The sequence below is a fragment of the Protopterus annectens genome, chromosome 13.part0 (assembly GCF_019279795.1).
Source record: "Protopterus annectens isolate FY-2018-M chromosome 13.part0, PAN1.0, whole genome shotgun sequence".
NCBI lineage: Eukaryota > Metazoa > Chordata > Ceratodontiformes > Protopteridae > Protopterus > Protopterus annectens.
This window is the reverse complement of record NC_056747.1, coordinates 547,426,350-547,448,489: the sequence shown is the minus strand read 5'-3', so window position 1 is coordinate 547,448,489 and position 22,140 is coordinate 547,426,350. Positions and strand designations below refer to the sequence as shown.

At 38.7% G+C, this 22,140-nt stretch overlaps 1 protein-coding gene across 2 annotated transcripts in view; it reads right to left on the bottom strand.

Annotated features, from left to right (window-relative positions):
• LOC122787461 (protein spinster homolog 2-like) overlaps window positions 1-22,140 on the bottom strand; it is a 792,211-nt gene that overhangs the window by 73,621 nt on the left and 696,450 nt on the right. For both annotated transcript variants that reach the window (XM_044054193.1, XM_044054194.1), the window contains exon 11: window positions 21,008-21,171. In XM_044054193.1, coding sequence (XP_043910128.1) covers window positions 21,008-21,171 — 164 coding nt within the window. The remainder of the gene's footprint in view (window positions 1-21,007; window positions 21,172-22,140) is intronic.

Below are 22,140 nucleotides of genomic sequence, written 5' to 3'. Positions count from 1 at the left end.
TGTGCACATTATATATATATATATATATATATATATATATATATATATATATACATACACACACACACCCTGAGATTGCACTTCACTGAGGAAAGGGCAAATTTCCAGTCCCCACTGTACTGCAGTCTTACATATGAGAAGGCCAGCGATTTGTGATCTTTTCATACTCTATTCACTTTTACTGATCTTCTCAATATTTGAACAAGTAAACATTCAAACAGCTCCAAAATACCCGTGTGTGTGTGTCTACGGCATTACACTAAATGTCCACATCCGAGAAGCAAAACTTGTTATATTCCAGAGACAATGCCATTTAACTCTTTCATTTTGAAAGATTATACCCACATGGACTCTGTGCACTGTCTAAATGGAGTGGCACCAGGTGGCATTGTTCCACCACTACCTATCTTTTAATACAAGCCAAAAGTACTGTAACTGTTCTATTAATTTATCACTGCCCTGTTTTAGCCCTATTAATACTTGCTATATTCTACTAAACTGCTACTGCCCTGTTTTCAGCTCATATTCCCTGTCAACCCTCTGCATTCTTCTAATTTCACACACACAGTGCCTTATGCCAGTGCCTTCTTACCTCTGAGCTAGTTCTCAGCTTCACTGATAACTTTTCGCTGGCTTTCTTCCTTCTCTTTGGCTCTACTCGCTCCGTTTGCCCTGTGGGCTCACTCTGCTCCCCTTATCCTGCCCCTAATTCCCAGCTGACCTCACTACTCCTACTTTTATTTCAACCACTCCTCACCCACTCAAGACAACCATCCAGTCAAAGCCTTCCCCTCTTTACCTCTCGTCCTTTCATCCACAGTAAACCACCCAGTCAAAACCTTCCCCTCTTTACCCCTCCTCCTTTCATCCACAGTAATTAAATACATCAGTAATTAAATACATCACCTGACTACCCCCTCTCACCCCACAGCTCCACTCCAACTACAAATCCTCCCATATTAAACTACATTTTTCTAACCATGCTTTCCTTACTGTTCCTAACACCCCAACCCCCCATCTCCCTCCTACTACTCCTAACACCTTTATACCATGTCAGCTTCTATACCTCCAATCAGCTTCCACTCTCTACTCCTTACCATACTCCCACACAAAGTCATCTCCTCCCTCACACAAACAATCATTTATTTTCCATCTCCTCCTTTCTGTTTCAGCTGAAGCCTCTGCACCTTGTCAATCCTAAAATTATTTCCACTACTGCTAAGACACTTACTCTTAAACAAATATTAGACCATCCGGAATACCCTAAATCCAAACCAAAACACACTAAAATAACTTCCTTCAATAACCTCGTCTTAGCTGGAGACATTCACCCCAACCCCTGACCTAAGCCACCCACAAATTACCACCTCCTTCCTCTAACCTTTCATCCCCCTACAATACTCTTTAATTTTTCACACTCAGTGCCCAGAGTCTCAACAACAAAGCACATCAGTTTCAAGCATGGCTAAGTCATAACCAACCTGACATTGTAGCCATCTCTGAAACTTGGCTCAAACCCCACATCTCTGATTCTGAAATCCTACCCTTTGGATTTCACACATGTAGATGTAACCGCCCAAAGAAAAAAGGCGGAGGTGTTGCATTAATTTATTCCAATCTGATTACATTAATTCCCCTACCAAACCCCATTCCTAAATTCGCTAATCCAGAACTAAAAGTCTGTTAAAAACGAATAATCACAAAAGCCTCTCTATCATCGCCTTTTATATCCCACCTAGAAATAACGTCTCAACCCTTGAAGACATACTCCAATGGGCCTCAGCTGAAATTAACCTTGAAACTTACATACTAGGTGATGTAAACATTGACTGGAATAAAATCAACAATCCCATACCCTCCCTGTCCATTAACCTCTTTAACTTTACTCAAGTAACCCACTCCGTCACCAGACCCAATAAACCAAATCCCCCAGGATCCACTCTTGAATGGATCTTAGTCTCCCATCCAAATAAAATTACCATCTCTGGCACCATCCCTGACTCTATTAGTTACCACCACCCAGCTTTCATTAACAGTACAACCACCTCCCATCCACGCCAACATCAATATATTCAGACCTGCAACCTTAGTAAATTTGACCCCAAAACCTTCTCTATCACAAACAAATGAATTGGAACATTCTAAAAACCCTTCCACTCGATAAAGCCATAGACCACTTCAGTTCTACTTTCCTAGACACTCTAAATTCCCAAGCTCCACCAAGGAAAAAAAGAATAAAAACTATAACTGCCCTTTGGCTAAACAAAGAAACAAAGCAAATTATGCAACGAGACAAATCCTGGAAGCTTTACCAAAAGAATAAACTTCCCGAAACCCTTCTCCAAGATACATAGCTCTGTAACTTTGCAAAAAAAAAACAAATCTTAAAAGACAAAAAAATCCTACTACACTAAGCTCCAAGCATCCCCAAAACCCAAGGCTTTTTTGGAACTCCATAAACTCACTCCTCAACCCAGGGTCCAAAAATAACCCATGTCCGGACCCAAGTAAATCTGACCGTGAATTAGCCTTACTATTCAACTTTCTTTATAGAGTCAATATCTGACCTAACGAAAACTTTTCCCAACAACCCATCTCTCCTACAGTCCACTTCATCTAAATCCCCAAATAATTTCTCCCCTATGTTTGAGCTTAAACCTGTTTCCACTAACTACATAAAAAGACTTCTATCCAAATGTCAACCCTGCTCCAATGCACCTGACAACATACCTTCTTCCTTTCTCAAGTCTGCTGCCGATGGTATAGCTCTCCCAATTAGTATCCTAATTAATAGAACCATAAAGGAATCCTATGTCCCTAAACTCTAGCATTCCACCTTTATTCTTCCTCTCCACAAGGGAGGCAAAAACACTAAAATTTCAAACTTCTGCCCGATAGCTGTTCTCTCTCCAATCTCCAAAATCTAAGAAAAATGCATCCACCTCCAACTTATGCCTTTTCTGACTAAAAACCAACTTCTTACCCATACCCAAACATGGCTTCTGACCAGGACATAGCACCATAACAGCTGTACTCTCATTCTCAAAAACTGCCAATCAGTCCAAGATTCTGGGAACTTAGTATCCACAGTGCTTTTAGATCTCTCTAAAGCATTTAATACTGTTTCCCATAAGCACCTTTTAAGTCACCTCTCAAACCTAAATCTCTCCCAAATACTCTTTCCTGGTTCTCAAGCTATCTGTCAGATAGATCTCAGGCTGTGAAATGGAAAAAAGACACCTCAACTTTCTTACCCACCCCTACCGGAGTACCACAGGGGTCCATCCTCAGACCAATGCTGTTTAATATCTTTATCAATAACTTTCACTCTGCTATTCCTAATGCCAAAGTCATACAATATGCAGATGACTCTACACTTCTCTGCTCTGCCTCTAATCTCCCTGAACTCCTATCTAAAACTCAGACTGCCTTCTCAACTATGGAGATCTGGATGAACCACTATCATGGTTCTCTCAATGCTAACAAATCTAAAATACTACTACTCACACGCTCAAAATATTTCTCTTTTGATAAAAATTCCTTCCAAGTCCTTAGCCAAAGCAACTCTCCGATCGAAGTTGTTCTCTTTGCCAAACTACTCGGTGTAAGTATAGATGAACACCTCAAGTATGACATCCATAGTCAGCAAAATATAAAGAAAACCCACCAAAAACTAGGTATGCTACACAGGAGCAACCACTTCCTCTCTACTTCTACCAGGCATACTCTGGGCCTCCTCTTACCTCCTTCCCTCCCTTTTGTACAGCGCCCTAACTAACTTATGCTCTTCCATCACATCCAAACTTGAAGCTGTTATAACAAAATTTCTAAATTTGCCACCAAAGCCAAACATTCCACTCATCACTGTGTTACCCTCCAATTTCTCAACTGGTTAGAATTCATAAATCACCTGGACTTCCTCCAGCTCACTAGAGTACACAGACTAATATTTAATCCAACCAAAGCTCCGCTCTAACAAACATCCTTTTCCCATACACCGCAAATAGAACTCTCAGATCTGAACACCAAAACTTAATGTCCACAAACCTAAATATCCTGCTGGACAACTTCTCCTCTCCTTCTCCTTGGGTAAGAAATGGAACTCTCTCCCTTCCACACTAGGGATAATGTCAAACACAAACAACTTCAAAACTCAGCTTTACACCTACCTCTCCTCCGAATGGAAATGTAACTGCATACTTCCTACCTAGAACTTTTTAACAAAAGCCCCTGGGAGAGTATCCTCCTGAGTTCCTCAGCACCTTATAGCTGGCTATAACCTTCTATAGCCAATTCCCGTACGATCTCTCACACTCTGTAAATAGATTTTGACTAACTGTGTGAATTTGTTAAAATGTATCTGCACAATGTTTTTCCACTATGGGCAATATTGCTCAAGCTTTGTATTATTTGGTATGTATATCTACTTGTACTTTTATTGGACTATCTTTACTGTAATCTGTTTCATGGAGCTTTTCTACCTGGGCCTCCACTAAAAATGGGCTCTCCGGGCCCAGTGGACTTCCCAGTAATCAAACTGGAAATAAATAGATTTAAAAGTTTCCAACATTCCCAACCTTTCTTCTTCAGTTTTTTGTATATTATGTTCATCTACTGTCTTCTTACCAGCTGCTTGACACTAGTATTCCATAACTCTGTATGGACATGTGCACAACATGCCCTGTCCTGGCTGCAGTGCGCCACTGTGGTACTTTGTAGACCAGCACATACAAGACCATGTGCTGCTGTTGCCATGACACACAGGTTCTAGCAGGTGGCAGTAATGTAGTGGTACTGACACCCTTTCTTCAGGAGGATAAATAATCACTGTCTGCTCACACCCACCCTCCCCTGGTGGCCTGGCTGGGATTAATCTTTCTGTGACATATAGCCAAAATGCTTTCTTTAAAGTAGTGCACCTACAACCCTTCCTATTATATAGACTCACACACACATTTTATATATATATATATATATATATATATATATATATATATATATATATATATATACACTCATATATTTGTGGCAAGTGGAAGAAGAGTACCTTTTCATGTGTACATGATAGGACACTCCTAAGGGTACACATTGAAGGACTTCATTGCTTTCTCTCAGCGATGTGATGGTCCTTATCTGTTGGCCTGATGCATTTTCCCCCGAAGTTGCTTACATGTCTTGGCTTGTTACCAGACATAGTACTCCATATCCTAAACTGCAAAGAAACAGACTTCTTCATCAGGTTATAATAAATACAGAGGATGTCTCTGAAGTATAATTAGGGGGACCCAGTGAAAGGCAATAACTGGTGAATGATTCAGCTTACTATTTTGAAGAGCAAAACTAAAACAGGAAAATAAATGCAATTTAGAAATGGATGTTTTATATTAAGTAGCCACCAAAGGATAAGGGATATACAGTTTAGAATAAATGTTTGGAGGTAGAAGCAGCAGTCCATGAATTGTGGAAAAGGCTCAAGAATTATGTGGCTAGTGATGTCTCTATTAACAAAACAGAGAACCACAAAATGAAGATGTGACGTTTGTCTATCATAAGACAGGTAAACAAGATGATGTGAGAAGTAGAGCAAAAGTTTAACCAAACACAAAAGGTGCTTGGAGGTGTAATCATAGCTGTTGATTCAAGCAAATCAATCTTATTTAAATATTTTTCTTACTTCAGGCTCCTTATAGAAACAAATATTTAGCCTGTTACTGAAGTACATGAATGTGCAGCAGCAGTGAATATGGTACTGCCTCATCTACTACTAATACTACTACTCACACGCTCAAAATATTTCTCTTTTGATAAAAATTCCTTCCAAGTCCTTAGCCAAAGCAACTCTCCGATCGAAGTTGTTCTCTTTGCCAAACTACTCGGTGTAAGTATAGATGAACACCTCAAGTGTGACATCCATATTCAGCAAAATATAAAGAAAACCCACCAAAAACTAGGTATGCTACACAGGAGCAACCACTTCCTCTCTACTTCTACCAGGCATACACTGGGCCTCCTCTTACCTCCTTCCCTCCCTTTTGTACAGCGCCCTAACTAACCTATGCTCTTCCATCACATCCAAACTTGAAGCTGTTATAACAAAATTTCTAAATTTGCCACCAAAGCCAAACATTCCAAACATCACTGTGTTACCCTCCAATTTCTCAACTGGTTAGAATTCATAAATTACCTGGACTTCCTCCAGCTCACTAGAGTACACAGACTAATATTTAATCCAACCAAAGCTCCGCTCTAACAAACATCCTTTTCCCATACACCGCAAATAGAACTCTCAGATCTGAACACCAAAACTTAATGTCCACAAACCTAAACATCCTGCTGGACAACTTCTCCTCTCCTTCTCCTTGGGTAAGAAATGGAACTCTCTCCCTTCCACACTAGGGATAATGTCAAACACAAACAACTTCAAAACTCAGCTTTACACCTACCTCTCCTCCGAATGGAAATGTAACTGCATACTTCCTACCTAGAACTTTTTAACAAAAGCCCCTGAGAGAGTATCCTCCCGAGTTCCTCAGCACCTTATAGCTGGCTATAACCTTCTATAGCCAATTCCCGTACGATCTCTCACACTCTGTAAATAGCTTTTGGCTAACTGTGTGAATTTGTTAAAATGTATCTGCACAATGTTTTTCCACTATGGGCAATATTGCTCAAGCTTTGTATTATTTGGTATGTATTTCTACTTGTACTTTTATTGGACTATCTTTACTGTAATCTGTTTCATGGAGCTTTTCTACCTGGGCCTCCACTAAAAATGGGCTCTCCGGGCCCAGTGGACTTCCCAGTAATCAAACTGGAAATAAATAGATTTAAAAGTTTCCAACATTCCCAACCTTTCTTCTTCAGTTTTTTGTATATTATGTTCATCTACTGTCTTCTTACCAGCTGCTTGACACTAGTATTCCATAACTCTGTATGGACATGTGCACAACATGCCCTGTCCTGGCTGCAGTGCGCCACTTTGGTACTTTGTAGACCAGCACATACAAGACCATGTGCTGCTGTTGCCATGACACACAGGTTCTAGCAGGTGGCAGTAATGTAGTGGTACTGACACCCTTTCTTCAGGAGGATAAATAATCACTGTCTGCTCACACCCACTTTCCCCTGGTGGCCTGGCTGGGTTACAGTCAGGGATTAATCTTTCTGTGACATATAGCCAAAATGCTTTCTTTAAAGTAGTGCACCTACAACCCTTCCTATTATATAGACTCACACACACATTTTATATATATATATATATATATATATATATATATATATATATATATACACTCATATATTTGTGGCAAGTGGAAGAAGAGTACCTTTTCATGTGTACATGATAGGACACTCCTAAGGGTGCACATTGAAGGACTTCATTGCTTTCTCTCAGCGATGTGATGGTCCTTATCTGTTGGCCTGATGCATTTTTCCCCCGAAGTTGCTTACATGTCTTGGCTTGTTACCAGACATAGTACTCCATATCCTAAACTGCAAAGAAACAGACTTCTTCATCAGGTTATAATAAATACAGAGGATGTCTCTGAAGTATAATTAGGGGGACCCAGTGAAAGGCAATAACTGGTGAATGATGCAGCTTACTATTTTGAAGAGCAAAACTAAAACAGGAAAATAAATGCAATTTAGAAATGGATGTTTTATATTAAGTAGCCACCAAAGGATAAGGGATATACAGTTTAGAATAAATGTTTGGAGGTAGAAGCAGCAGTCCATGAAATGTGGAAAAGGCTTAAGAATTATGTGGCTAGTGATGTATCTATTAACAAAACAGAGAACCACAAAATGAAGATGTGACGTTTGTCTATCATAAGACAGGTAAACAAGATGATGTGAGAAGTAAAGCAAAAGTTTAACCAAACACAAAAGGTGCTTGGAGGTGTAATCATAGCTGTTGATTCAAGCAAATCAATCTTATTTAAATATTTTTTTTACTTCAGGCTCCTTATAGAAACAAATATTTAGCCTGTTACTGAAGTACATGACTGCGCAGCAGCAGTGAATATGGTACTGCCTCATCCGTATATCGCATACAAACTGCATACACTAGATTTACAGGAAAGGCTTGCTGACCAAAACACCAGGTAATTTCCTCCTTTTGTTTCCAGATAAAGTACTGGGTCTTTTAATGCTGCAAGCACCAGGGCTAATAGAAAGGTCCCGTTTAACCATCTCACCTGAATTATGTCAGACTCGTGAAACAACCTATTGTTAAAAAATGCTGGAGACTGAATCAGTAGAAGTCTGGAATCTGACTGAGAAGGACCCATCCATCTACAGAAAGACCAGCTGGGCCAGACAACTTACTTTCTCCAAGGGAAGATATTCCTCCCATTTGCATGTCATGGTATATTTACTTGTGCTGACAAAGGTATAGTAGCAACATTTATACTGGAAAATTAAATAACTGTCCAAGGTGGAATTAATATCACATGTATGTATAATTGCTGAGCTGCAGTACAGTAATTCATGATCTGGGGATGGAGCAACTTCTGGAAATTGTACTTAAAATCTTAAGCTACACAAGATAGACAAAAAAAAGGCTGAGCAATATAAGCTTTAATTCTGCATGAAATATACACATATACTAAAAAATGGAGTTTTCCACATTGGACTATGAAAAACGACTACATCCTGTCCATCTACAACTGCCCAAAATATACCATACCAAACTTCATTCCCTGGTTCATTACAATACTAAAAGCAATGTCTTTCAGCTTCTCCCGTTAGGTGGTCGCCACAGCAGATCACTGGTCCTCAGACTGATTGGCAGTGGAGTTTTTACAGTGCTGAGTTGCCAGACCGGCACCCAACCTTCACAGAAGGCACACACATATGTAGCTGCATGTCTTTAAAAACTCACTGAAGTGAGCTATACTTTAAAATCAGTACTTCAACAAAAATGGGGCCGCCACACTTCCTATTGGGGGGGGGGTCTGTACACTCACTGACCCCGACAATTTTCTCCAAAGTAAAGGTCACACTGCTCCACTGATGGGGGATTCATACACTCTCTTTCCACATGAACATAGACTTAAAATATGACAGTGGGAGTTTGAGAGGTGACAGACCGCAAACAGGGCAGTTGTAGTGGGAATTGCCTCTAACCACAGAAAAACAGCAAGACTGTAAGTTTAGTATCCTTGTGTACACTGTTATTATTGCCAGTTTCAGCACGTCAAATATGTTGTTAGTGTGACAAACTAGTTTGGCATGCAGAGTTTCAGCAGTTTGTGCCTTTGAAAAAAAATGAAGTTAATCTCATAACAACAGGTTACAAGTCAGTTGTGCTTTTAAAGTTCCCATCGTTTACAGCATTTGTTTTGTCCACTGGAAAGTGTCCAGCAAATAACTGCATTAGCTACAATCGCTACAACTGGCATTTTATGATTTTTAAGGGACTGACATCAGCTACAGATGATTATGTAACTAAACTGTTACAGCTAATCTCTGTACAAGATGCCCAAAATGTGAGTCACATCACATATTTCATGCTGGTCTCCCATAGTTTCTCAGGAACTAAGTCAGAGCAGTTCATCTGCATACCATGAAACGTTCTTCCATATATAAACTAGCAGCATAAATGTAAACATGATTCGGAATAACGTGCAGGGACTGGGAGTTTTACTGGCTAATTTAGGTCATTGCAGAATTTTAATTTGTGTCACAGAGCATGGTAAGGAAGTCCTCAGTTGGTTAACGATCAGGCCCCAGTATTGCCAACAGGTTTGGAGAATTTTAATATGAAAAATGATGTCTTAAGATGCCCAAATATTACTATTGCTCTTAAATGTTTGTCCTATTTGTTTGAATTTTGGTTGTCCCTCATAAAATGCCACGTGCTAAATAGTTAATTATTGTATGTTGTTTGTGTTCTTGTATCTCTAGTAACGGTAACACTTCCCAAGGAGTTATGGCTCAGTATATACTTATGTTTAAATAATACGGAAGGAAAGAAAACTATTATTAAATCAATAAGGAGTGTGTATATATGTGTGTTATTGTGTAATTACACCATTCCTGCAGTGGATCCAGTTTATATACTGAAGTAAGTGGTTTGATGTACCATGACTGATGCCATTAAACAATAAAAACAGAGCACCTGTTTGCCATATTATTGCTGTACAGTGACTTATTTCTAATAATCACACTGTTTATTTCTGTGGTTGCTCAGGACACATTGATATTGGAGTACAAAGGAAGCCCTGCAGGAGTAAAATATGTAATTTCTTTGCTACAGCTTAAGTAATGACATCGTAAAGGCCATAACAAGCAAATGGGATGTCATCAACTAGAAAGTACTAAAACAGAACCAGAGCTGTGACTGCAAAAGGCAGTTCATTGGAACTTCATCAACTTGAACATTCTGAAACAGAACTATAACTGTGATTGCAAAAGATAGCTCAGTTGGAAAAGGCCCTTCACTTGGCTTCAGATCAGCAGAAAGCTAGGCACCCTGACACCTGTCTAGGTTCTTTCAGCGGGTTTTCATTCACCGAGGCTAAAGGCAGCCTAGAGATCATGGAAGACAATACTATATTTAAAAACAAGTAAAACAAACATATTTGGAATGAATTTTGTTGTCTCCTCTTCTCAGTTAAGATTTCTGCACATATACTAAACCACTGTAATCACTTCTGAGATTATAATTTTTGTTGCTATTTTTTTGTCTTTTGGAATGTGGAGTTTACCTCTCCAGTTTTACTCTGAAGGCGACTTCCTTGCTACAATGCTTTTGTGAAAAAAAAAATAATATTATTATGGCTTTAATCACAGGAACAGTAATAATGCTGTGACTCAGCCAATCAGTTTTCATGAATTTGCATAACTGAGGGTTAGATTTTTTTTTTTTTACCCCTCCCTATTCCTGTCATTTAAGCTGTTCGTCACTTGATGTTTATCCCAGTAAAAGAGAATCTGCTTGGGGTTGCAGTAGATTAAGGAACAGTAGCGAATTTCAGGTGGTTCACGGGAAATCAGTTATTTTAAAAGAAATGCAGAAACAGGGAAGGACAGCTTTTTTTTTTTTTTTTTTTTTTTTTTTTTTTACTGTTTGCTTCATTCATTGGCATGTAGTGATGTTGGTCAGACTCAAAATTAGTAGTATATGACGCCATGTGAGGTGAGGTTGGAATTTCATTTGACTTGATTAGTTTACATTTAGATGTGATTTTGTTTTTATTTCTTAAATGAGCATGCAGGTGGCCAAATGGTACAGGGGGGGATTTTTAATGCCAGCAACCTGGCTGAAGGCCTGAGTGTCTAGAACAAAGTTCATTTCTCACAGGAAAAGATTGAAGTTACTGAGATGTCTGGACAACTTTCTTGTGGGGGGAATGGGTGCTAAAAGAGAGATCCACAGACAACTGGGACAGTTGTTAGTTTCTTTCCATATCCCAAAGAGGTGGCAATAGTGAGTTGGCAATTCCTCACATTGCCTTTGTTGGTGTCATATGCGAGTGTATGTGTTCATTCTGCAACAGACTGGTGTCCTGTCCAGGATTAGTTTCTTTGCCTTGTGCCATCCAAGCGCTTAATAGGGCACCAGCTCTCCAACCACCATGTTGTTGTTGTTTGTCTTTCGGCTTTTCCCAGTTAGGGGTTGCCACAGCGGAACTCCGGTCTACTAATGATTGGCAGTAGATTTTCATGAACGCTGAGGTGCCAGCTCGACGTTCAACCTTCAACGAAGGCACGCCCATTTACACATGTCTTTCGAACGCCATATATTTTATAAACTGTCTACTGGTGAATGAATAAATTAAGGCTTAAATCTTCATATAAAACAGTATTTAATACATTGAAAATAACATCCATTATATATACTGCATAATTTACATACATTTTTAATAAATTGTACTATTTCAAAAAAATTATTTTTTCTGCATTTTTCAGTCAACTTTTTGTCATAATACACATTTAAGTCTGGATTGTTTTGTCATCTGTTACTCTTATATATCTGGGAATTTTCCTCTCTGGGCTTCCACTGGATAAATAAACTAACAATAAATACAGGAAAACGTCTGGTAGCGAATCTGCTTTCTGGCTGTACTAAACTCACAGATATTCCTGACTACAACCCCTCTGTTTATCATAAAGGCACTGCAGTGGAATGATTTGTGTGTCCCAGTACATCTAAATGCTGTACTGTCTGGAGTCTTGTGCTCTTTACATAGTATTCCTTGACAAACAGGTTTAGGGTGAAAGGCCAAACAAAGTGATCTAAAATGGAAATGAAGATCGAGTCATGAGAATTTAAGTTAAAACTAAAAGGACTTTCTGAGATTAGGATAATCAGGACCCATCCCTGAAGCCAACATTTGTGGGTGGTATCTGCTGCCGAGGTAATCAATGGTATTCAACCAGGTTTAGCCTGAAAAAGCTATAGGAAGCCATCTTATGAGCTCACTGTCTACAAAATAAAGGGTGGGGGCTAGGTACACTATAGACATTGGCAACCTGGACAACATCATGGTAAACTGGTTTTGGAGACATGGAAGTGTGTCTCAGTGGTGTGGAAAGCCTGACCTGTTACAAGATGCTAGAAAAATATTGACTAAATATAGTTGGACTTGCTTCTATACACAGTTCAGGTTCTGCAACTGGACATTTCAATTGACTCTCCTTTTCCACAATTGCTTCTTGCGAGAGGCCTTGAGCAGGTATTGGATGCTCACAAGTCCTCAGCTATACAGATGTAGTTTAAATGGTGGACAAAAGGGCTAACTTAATACAGCTGAAAAGCCCAGAGAGGTAAACTCTGACAATTCTAACAACAAATTATAACACCCCTCTTCATTTTTCTGTTGGTTAAACTAACACATATCCTGATTTATGCTGGTAAAATTATCAGAACATTTAAGTTAAGGATTTATGAGCAGAAACACCTGCACTACTTTTTATGTCAACAAAACTACCAGAACATTTAAGTTAAGGATTTATAAAACTTGGGAAACAGGGCAAGGCATTATTTAAGTATTCTATTGTATTATCAAGGTTTTATCTGCTTTTATTTCATGGCTTTTGAAGTTGTGAAAACTGAAAATATGCATGTGTCTGTAACATTTTAGAATATAATAATTATAAGTAGTAGATCATGCTTACACTAGAATGAGTCCAGTTTTACAGGAAATGATTAGCATTAAAGTCTATTTTTTAGAGAATGCATTTAAAACAAAGTGTTGCCAGTGGTTCCCGCATGGATTGTTGACTATTCATTAAATAATTGTTTAACTGGAGTGATGAACTTACAAAACATGGTGATTTTTGATGTATTCATTACTGTGAATAAGTCTTACATATGGAAACAGGTAATTTTAGAATTCATGCTGACAATAAAGAATAGTCTTGTACATCGTTGACTGATTAGTTTGCTTTTTAACCTCTGACATTTGTCTTTATGTATGTACCAAACAGCTGTACAGGTTATTCAGTCTTTTTGGAGAAGGTGGGTGAGGTGTCCAAGACATTACCTCCTTCCACCGATAGTCTTACTTCGAGACTTCAGTCCCCATATCTGAAATGATGGAAATAACTGGGAGAACATGACTGTGAGGAATGGCCTATTAGATCTAAATTTAAATAGTGACACTTTACTGGACTTCTGTGAAACTCATGGACTATCCAAAATGAATACCAAGTTCAGACTCAATGATATTTTACATGTACTTAACTGCATCACTTGTAATGAAGATCATTGATTGAGACTTTGTGGTCAAGTCATTAGATCTAAGCCTGCATTTACTGGAAATACTGTTGGAAAGACGGACAGGCCTGTCTTTTAGTAGAGATTTGGATTTATCATATAGGTAGTGTTGGTTGGACAGGAATCAAACTGAATAGTGCGAGTCTTTGTGAACATCTAGCAAAGGTTTCTGTGTGAGAAGGGTTCAGCTCCTTCCAAGAAAACTTATGCTGTGTTCCCATTGAAGGCAGGGATACGGAGTCTGATCATACCATGTTCAATGAGCTGACATCAAGGAGGGGTAAACTGAGGGTAACTGATGTCTTTCATGTGGTAACTTCAGTCCCTCTGAGTGCTCACAAGTGTTGAAAAAAACTCTCAAGCTGAAGAAGCTGACCTTGAATACAATGATTATGGAAGGCTTCTCTGAGAGGTGTCAGCAAACAGGAGGGACACAGCAACTGTGTTTATCTGGGCATGGGAGTTTAGAGAGACCACAGAGAAAGACTGTTAGATGGCTTCAAAGATGTTCTGGCAAAATATTTAGCTCTTCAGGGGCATAAGACAGGACTTGTGCTGTGCAAGAACATGTCACCTCTAATGAAGAGATTACGAAAATGTGGAAGAAACATTCTGAGGAGCTCAGTAACGCACTGGACATGACTTTCAACCAAGAGGCAGTGCCTGAAAACTCTTGTGCTTTAGAGTCCATTATTGTAGCTGAAGTGGCTTCCATTGTGGTAAAACTGTTTAGAGATGATGAAAGTGGTATATAAGATTGCGTGCAGCTGCATGTGTGAATAAGATCAGGTTAGATATGAAATAATGGTGGTGCTCCCCATTTGTAACAAAGGTAGCAGAGGTTTTGCTCCAAAAGTGCTGGAAAGGACACTCTGGAAGGCAGTTAGATGTATGATACAGGAAGAATACTGCAGATTCTATCCATGTTCTAAATCAGAGGATCAGTCCCCCTAACCTTGTGCAGTGATGTTAAAGGTAATGGTAGGGTATAGTTGTTTTTTTTGGACTTGAAGAAGGCATATAATTACTTGCCCTGATAAATGTCACTGCTGGTCCTGTGAGTACGGGGACTGGGTTTGTTGCTGTGCGATATGCAACCATGTATGAATACAATGAAAGCTATCTGTATATATATTTTGGCATTAAAAGTTAAATGAATTTAATGTAGGTGTCAGGCTCTGCCAAAAGTGTGCCTTTTACAGCTGTTGCTTGTGGTGTTCATGAAAAACATACCAAGACACAAACATTCATTGCTGGGAGGTTTTCTGGTTTGGGGACCCAGATGAGACACCTCTGTTTCTGGTGCTGATGCTGTAGTTTTGGTTTCTTCTGACTATGATATCTGGCTTGCCATGCAGTGCTTTTCTTCTAGGAGTGAAATGATTGGAGTGAAAATCTGCACTTCCAAATATGAGGCCAAAGATGCCCTTCCCTTCTATCCTTAAGGAAAACTCCAACGTTTTACTTATCCAACTTCAGAAAGGATCTTAAAACACACCTTCCATAACAAACCAAATGTCGGATCCCCCAAATAGGAGACATCACCAGTCATTCCCCTTCCAGTTCCTCCATCTGGCCTGCTTACTGTCGTATGTTGTACAGTGAAAATGCAAGTTTGCTTGTTGCTCTAAACACAACACCCATCTACTTGGCTTATTCTCCGTAACATTTGATCTTGTATTTTATTGATTCATAGGTTAATACTAGGCTAACTGCCATGAAGGTCCACTTTAAACCTAGCTAATATCTCAAGGTCAGAGTCAAACCCTGTACTTTGTTTCTCTGAGGTGAAGACCTTAACCATTAAGCTAAAACCACGCTATTTGCCTTATTTTCTTTACGTGTAACACTACTACTGTTTAGACTTGGGAATGTTCTCATCTGGGCTGTGCCTGCAAATGTTCAGTTATGATCAGTGTACTACCCCAGTAAACAAATAAAAAATAAATCCTGGTAATGTCTCTAAACAAAGATCAATAAAAACTTGAAAACTACCCTTTATAAATCTGTGATTCTAGAATATGTGGTGTGGCAGCAAAGATTTATTCCACTAAACTTGAAACATTAGTGAAGCAGCCACAAAAATATTTTTTTTTGCATTTCTGTAATACAAATGCCACACTAGACACTGAACAGAAAGCCATAGTTTTCTCAAAACTGGAAAAAAAGACAAAACTAAATTTTGTACCTACAGTAAAAACCATGCTCACACCCATAAAATACTGGTTGTGGTGCAATATACTAGGCAAACGTAACTCATCTGCATAGACTCTATTTAAGAAAGCAGGACTGCAGGTATCTGCCCTGATTTTACAAATTCCTGCACTATTTATTTCGTATACACAGTCACAAATGCCAACTTCATAAACTAGACTGTGGTAGTACAAATAAATGCTAAGATAAGGCTGTTCTTGATAACTAAAAATGATTGATTAACATACTTGAGAAAATCTACTCTGCCACTATAAAAATTTAGCTAAAGACAAACTGGAGGCAGATGAATGAACACTCTTAATGTCCTGAATCAGTGCAAGTAAAACATACCAGAAGAAAGAATTGAGTTAATAAATATAAATAAATAAATAAATAAATAAATATATATATATATATATATATATATATATATACACACACACACACACACACACACACAGTGGATATAAAAAGTTTACACACCCCTGTTAAAATGCCAGGTTTTTGTGATACAAAAAATGACACCACAATAAATCATTTCAAAAGTTTACCCACCTTTAATATGACCTATTATAACTTGTACAATTCAACTGAAAAACAAATCTGTTAGGGGAAAAAAATATAAAAAACGTACAATAAGTTGGTTGCATAAGTGTGCACTCCCTTAAACTAATACGTTGTTGAAACACCTTTTGATTTAATTACAACATTCATTCTTCTTGGGTACACACCTGCCATCAATTAGAGAGAGCCTGATTAACCCCCAAAAAGTTCAGCTGTCCTAGCAGGATTTTCTTGACATTTACTCAGTTGCCTGCTACAGCAAAAGCTATGGTTTGCAGAGAGCATTACAAAGCATCAAAGGGATCTCATTGTTGAAAGGTTACAAATAAATTTCCACAGCATTGGATATACCCATGGAACACAGTGAAGACCATCATCAAAAAGTAGAGAAAATATGGGACAACAGTAATGTTGCAAATAACTGGACGTCCCTCCAAACTTGCTGAAAAGACAAGACAAAAACTGGTCAGTGAGGCTGCCAAGAGAACTACAGCAACACTGAAGGGGCTGCAGGAATTTCTGGCAAGTACTGGTTGCGTACTACGTGACAATAATCTCCCGTATTCTCCATATGTCTGAGCTATGGGGTAGAGTTGTAAGACAGAAGCCTTTTCTTACACAGAAAAACATCCAGGCCCGGATAAAATTTGCAATACAATACATCAATTCTCCAAAAAGCATGTGAGAAAATGTGTTATGGTCTGATAAGACCAAGGATGAACTTTTTGGCCACAATTCCAAAAGGTACGTTTGGAGCAAAAACAACACTTTGCATCACCAAAAGATCACCATCCCCATGGTGAAGCATGGTGGTGGCAGCATCATGCATTGGGGTTGCTTTTCTTCAGCTGGAACTGGGGATTTAGTCAAGTTGGAAGGAATTATGAACAGTTCCAAATACCAGTCATTTTTGGCCCAAAACCTTCAGGTATCTGCTAGAAAGCTGAAGATAAAGAGGAATTTCACCTTTCAACATGACAATGACCCCAAGCATACATCCAAATCAGCAAAAGAATGGCTTTACCAGAAGAAAATTCAAGTTTTGGAATGGCCCAGCCAGTGTCCAGACCTAAAGCCAATAAAAAATCTGTGGGGTGACCTGAAGAGGGCTGTGCACAAGAGATGCTCTCGCAATGTGACAGATTTGGAGCCCTTTTGCAAGGAAGAGCGGGCAAACATTGCCAAGTCAAGATGTGCCATGCTGATAGACTCCTACCCAAGAAGACTGAATGGTGTAATTAAATCAAAAGGTGCTTCAACAAAGTATTAAAGGGTGTGCACATTTATGCAACCAGCTTACTGAGGTGTTTTTTGTGAGATTGCAGTACAGTGAAGATCGGAAAATTATTGTACGCTTTTTATTTTTTATATTTTTTCCCCTAAGAGATTTGTTTGTTTTTCAATTGAATTGTACAGGTTATAGGTCATATTAAAGGTGGGGAAAAGTTGTGAAATGATTTACTGGGGCCTAATATTTTTATATCATAAAAACCTGGCATTTTAACAGGGGTGTGTAAACTTTTTATATCCACTGTAAACAGCTGGCTATTAGAAAAGAAAGCTCTACAGTCTTGCCTCTTACTACACTTGTAGTATGACTGAAATACAGAGCGACTCATCTTCCAAAAGACAGTCATGTCTGCTTTAAAAATAGTTAGAAATGCATTAAGGATATCAAATGGACATTTCTGGGAAAAATAATAGCACCTTTCTACCTTCTACAATGCTTTTTGAGTAACCCAGTTACTAGCAATCATTCCCAGCATTTTTTTTTATATCAATTAGCAACAGTTAGTGAGCACCCAAATCAGTTCCTCAGCTGCTCACAAGATAGCTAATTCTTATAATGGAATAACACTTGTAAAGTATTCACTGTTCTGTTAATGCGACAACAACCTCGCATCTTCACAGACAATATAATACAGAAAGGAAAATAACACTTGTTCAGAAGTTGCATGTGCATAGCACCTGCTGGAAGACAGTAGTCTGTGACTGTCCATACATAGTTAGCTCATTGCAACCCAAAGTGTCATTGAGCAGGGTTAGTACGAACTTACCCCTACAGTAGTGTGGGACTGTTTCAGTATTCATATGCTCCCCAGACATTCCTCCCTTGCAAAATGTCATTAGAAGAATTTGCCGATTTGAAACATGAAGGGAGAGAAATACTTTAATGGGATTAGCTGAGTGTGTACAATTTAACAATGTGTAAGACACAGTTACATAAGTAACTTACAGATTGGTTGCCTGATTTATTTCATATTTACAAAAAGACTTTCTTGCCAGTGCTGTGGGATTTTTGCCTTGCCAGACTTTCCATAAACTAATATGTCATGCTTTATTGTAAAACCGGTAAGCTACCTCTGTGCCTTTCTCTCATTCAGAATAGGTAACTAAAATGGGTTCTGGAAAGCTGTCCCTAATAAAGAAGAAGAGATTCTAGAAAGATCTATAACAATGCAATCTACACAACAGCATTTTTGTTCTTTTTTAGGTAAGAAACAAATTTAGTTTCAGTTTCTCTTGTCCCTGCTTGTACCGGAAAAATGTTACTTTATCTTACTAGCATTATCATATGGCTGCAAGTGTAATAGATTTGAGGGTGGCCCTTCCTATGCTGTATGTATTGGCAAAATATTTTAACTTGTAGAATCCCTTCACATCTACTGTACATATTTATTTGCTACTTCCTTTGTCATATTTGTTTTCATCAAATTGTTCATTTCTTTGGATGTGAAATAATGCCTTTTAAAGTTGTTGTTGTTTGCTTTCGGCTTTTCCCAGTTAGGGGTCGCCACAACAGAACTCCGGTCCGCTAATGATTGACAGTTGTTTTTTTTATGGTATCGAGTTGCCAGCCCGACGCCCAACCTTCAACGAAGGCACCCCCATTCAACGCATGTCTTTCGAACGCCCACTCGACCGTGGGGAGGACATGCAGACTCCACACAGAAGGTACTCCCAACCGAAGCTGAGAATCGAACGGGAGAACCTCTTGCTGTGAGGCAACAACGCGACCGCTGCACCACTGTGGAAGTCAATGCCTTTTAAAGTATTCTCTTAAAAACAGTCCATAGATAAAATGTGCTGCTGCAAGATTTTCTGGTAACAGCTAAGTCAATCACCTTTACAAGTTATTCGTTGGTCGTCGTCGCCGTATCTTTGTTGTATTCTAGATTCCAGCATTAGCTTTAAATGTAGTGCATGGAACACCATAGTTACACTCCAAAATTAGAAAAAAAGATAAAGCTGTTACGCACTTACTGTAGCATGAGAACTGACCATAACAGTGCTTTCAAAGGTATATAAAATGTTACGCACCCCTAAGTACCATTACAGATGGGTATAAGAGAGGGGACAGTCCTTCACTCTCAGAGGTCCCTGAATATCTTTCCACCTATTTTCAGCAAGTTTACAGATGCCAGTTTGTAAGTAGCTTATTTAAATTGGGGCAATATTTAAAAAAAGTCTCATATTTTTTCTCTTACTTGCTGTCTGTGTGACAACACTCCCTAAGTGCTTTACTGGCCTTCAAAGCTGTTAAAACACCTTTTTTTTTTTTAAATAGGTATTACATGGAGTAGATAAAACAATATGCACTACACAGAGTTATGGTCAGGGTCTTGTCGATCATAAGCTGTTAAGGTGTTTTCAAGGGTGTATATTAGAACACCAAAAAGATCAAATATCGAATGGCTTAAAACTCGAAAATGCCATTCATCTAAATCACTTTTGTGGGGGGCTGTGCCCCCCCCCCCCACTATTTATATATACCAACTCCAAGATCGCACTACAGTGAGGAAAGGGCATATTTTCTGATCTTCACTGTACTGCAATTTCAGAAAAAACACCTCAATGAACGGCATTTTCGAGTTTTCAGCCGTTCTACATTTGGTCTTTTCAGTGTTCTAATATAGACGCGTTTTCAGCATGGATATTGATATTCATCTTGAGTTTCGCTCTCAAGGTGAATTTCTTGGCATCCATGCCTAGAACACATAATAATGTGGTTATGATTGCAGACCTTATCATAACCCTCTATGTCAAATACCCCAGGCTTTTTTCTGAAGTACCCACGTGGACTGAAATTCTGCATACTTTATTTTCTGGCTTATTATAGAACCCATGCCATTTCTTATTATCCTGTTTATAACCAAACCTGTCACTGGAACTACTTTCTTGGAAGTGTGCTGCAATGCTGCTATGCATGTGGCCTCAAGTTACCCTGAAGAATAGCCAAGGAGTAGAATAAAGCAACCTACAACTACCATTGACTACAAAGTAACTAAATCTTTTGCCACCCTCTCACCAGGGTAAGTAGAAAGGTTATATGAGGTTAGAACTTGGTGAGTAGACAAGTCAGATGGAAAAAAACAATAGATGGTGTTTAGTTTTAGAGCATATTGAAATAATGGTTTGAAATAAATGGCACTAGAGCTGCAAGAGGTCACACAGGATCTTTGCTGTTTTTTTTTTTTTCTGTTCCTGCAACCTTCATTTAATCAGTATAAACAAGCAGTTACTTACTGTTGTTCAGCTTTTTCCCGGTCATCGAGGAAGTAAAGGGCAGTAGCCAGGAAAAACATTCCACCCAGTACCACAACGAAGGGACATAGCATAAGTGAGTAGCCCAGACTCAGGAACTCCCAGATAGTGGACTCAGCCTTACTATGGCGTATTGCATCAGAGATCTGCAAGAAAAATAAACAGAGTGATAAGAAGGTTACTAAAATCACACACCCAGTCAGCACAATAGAAAGGATTATTTTTCACAGCAGGACCTCAGGGGGTGGGAAACATTGTCTCTTAAGGCAGGATAGGTTTGTTCTTAAAAAACAGATGGTTGTTGCATTCTGCAAAACCAAAATTGCTTCTTTATCACTAATAGCCTAGCTGTCATCTCACAGCAGATGAAGAAATAAGCATAGCCATTTCAAGCGTTTTTAGCAGTAGAAGTCTTCTGCTGAATTTCATCCCAATCCCCCCTCAGCCCCTGTTCCCGCCTCTTTATAGCTACACACACACACATACACACACACACATTCTAGAATTCTCTGCATAAGCTGTGTTCTAATTTGAACAGCCAGTGCAGCCTTATGGTTTTACAGCTATTCATCATTTTTGCTTTCAGCTCTTTAATTTATGCTTGTGTTATTTAATGCCATTATTTCATCTGCAAAATGCACAATACACTGCCTATTAGATTTTCATCTCGTGCCTTAGAAACAGTTAAAGCTATTGCCTGATCCAATTAATTTGTTCCATTTATTACATCTTCTGTATGTTTCCTTATCCATGGATCTAATAAAACATGTAAACTGGAAAGATATAACTTCCAATAAAGATTTAATTTATGGTCCAGACTGGTAATCTAGAAGGATGTAGAAAAATCAATGTAGTTTTATAGTACTAGCCCTAAATATGTATTAAGGTTGCACATCAGGTCCATATAAAGTTTACTGGCACAGTCACAATCTATCTGGAAAAAGCATTATGTAGTTCAGCTAATACAATTTTTTATCAAAAACTATGAAATAATTCAAAAGGCAGTGCTGAATTTATTTGCTTAAAGATAAATTGATTTGACAATGATTTTTATTGTTTTGAGGTGCTGTTTAGAGAACCCGTGGTCTAAGTGGCAGATTTCTGTGCTTCTGCTG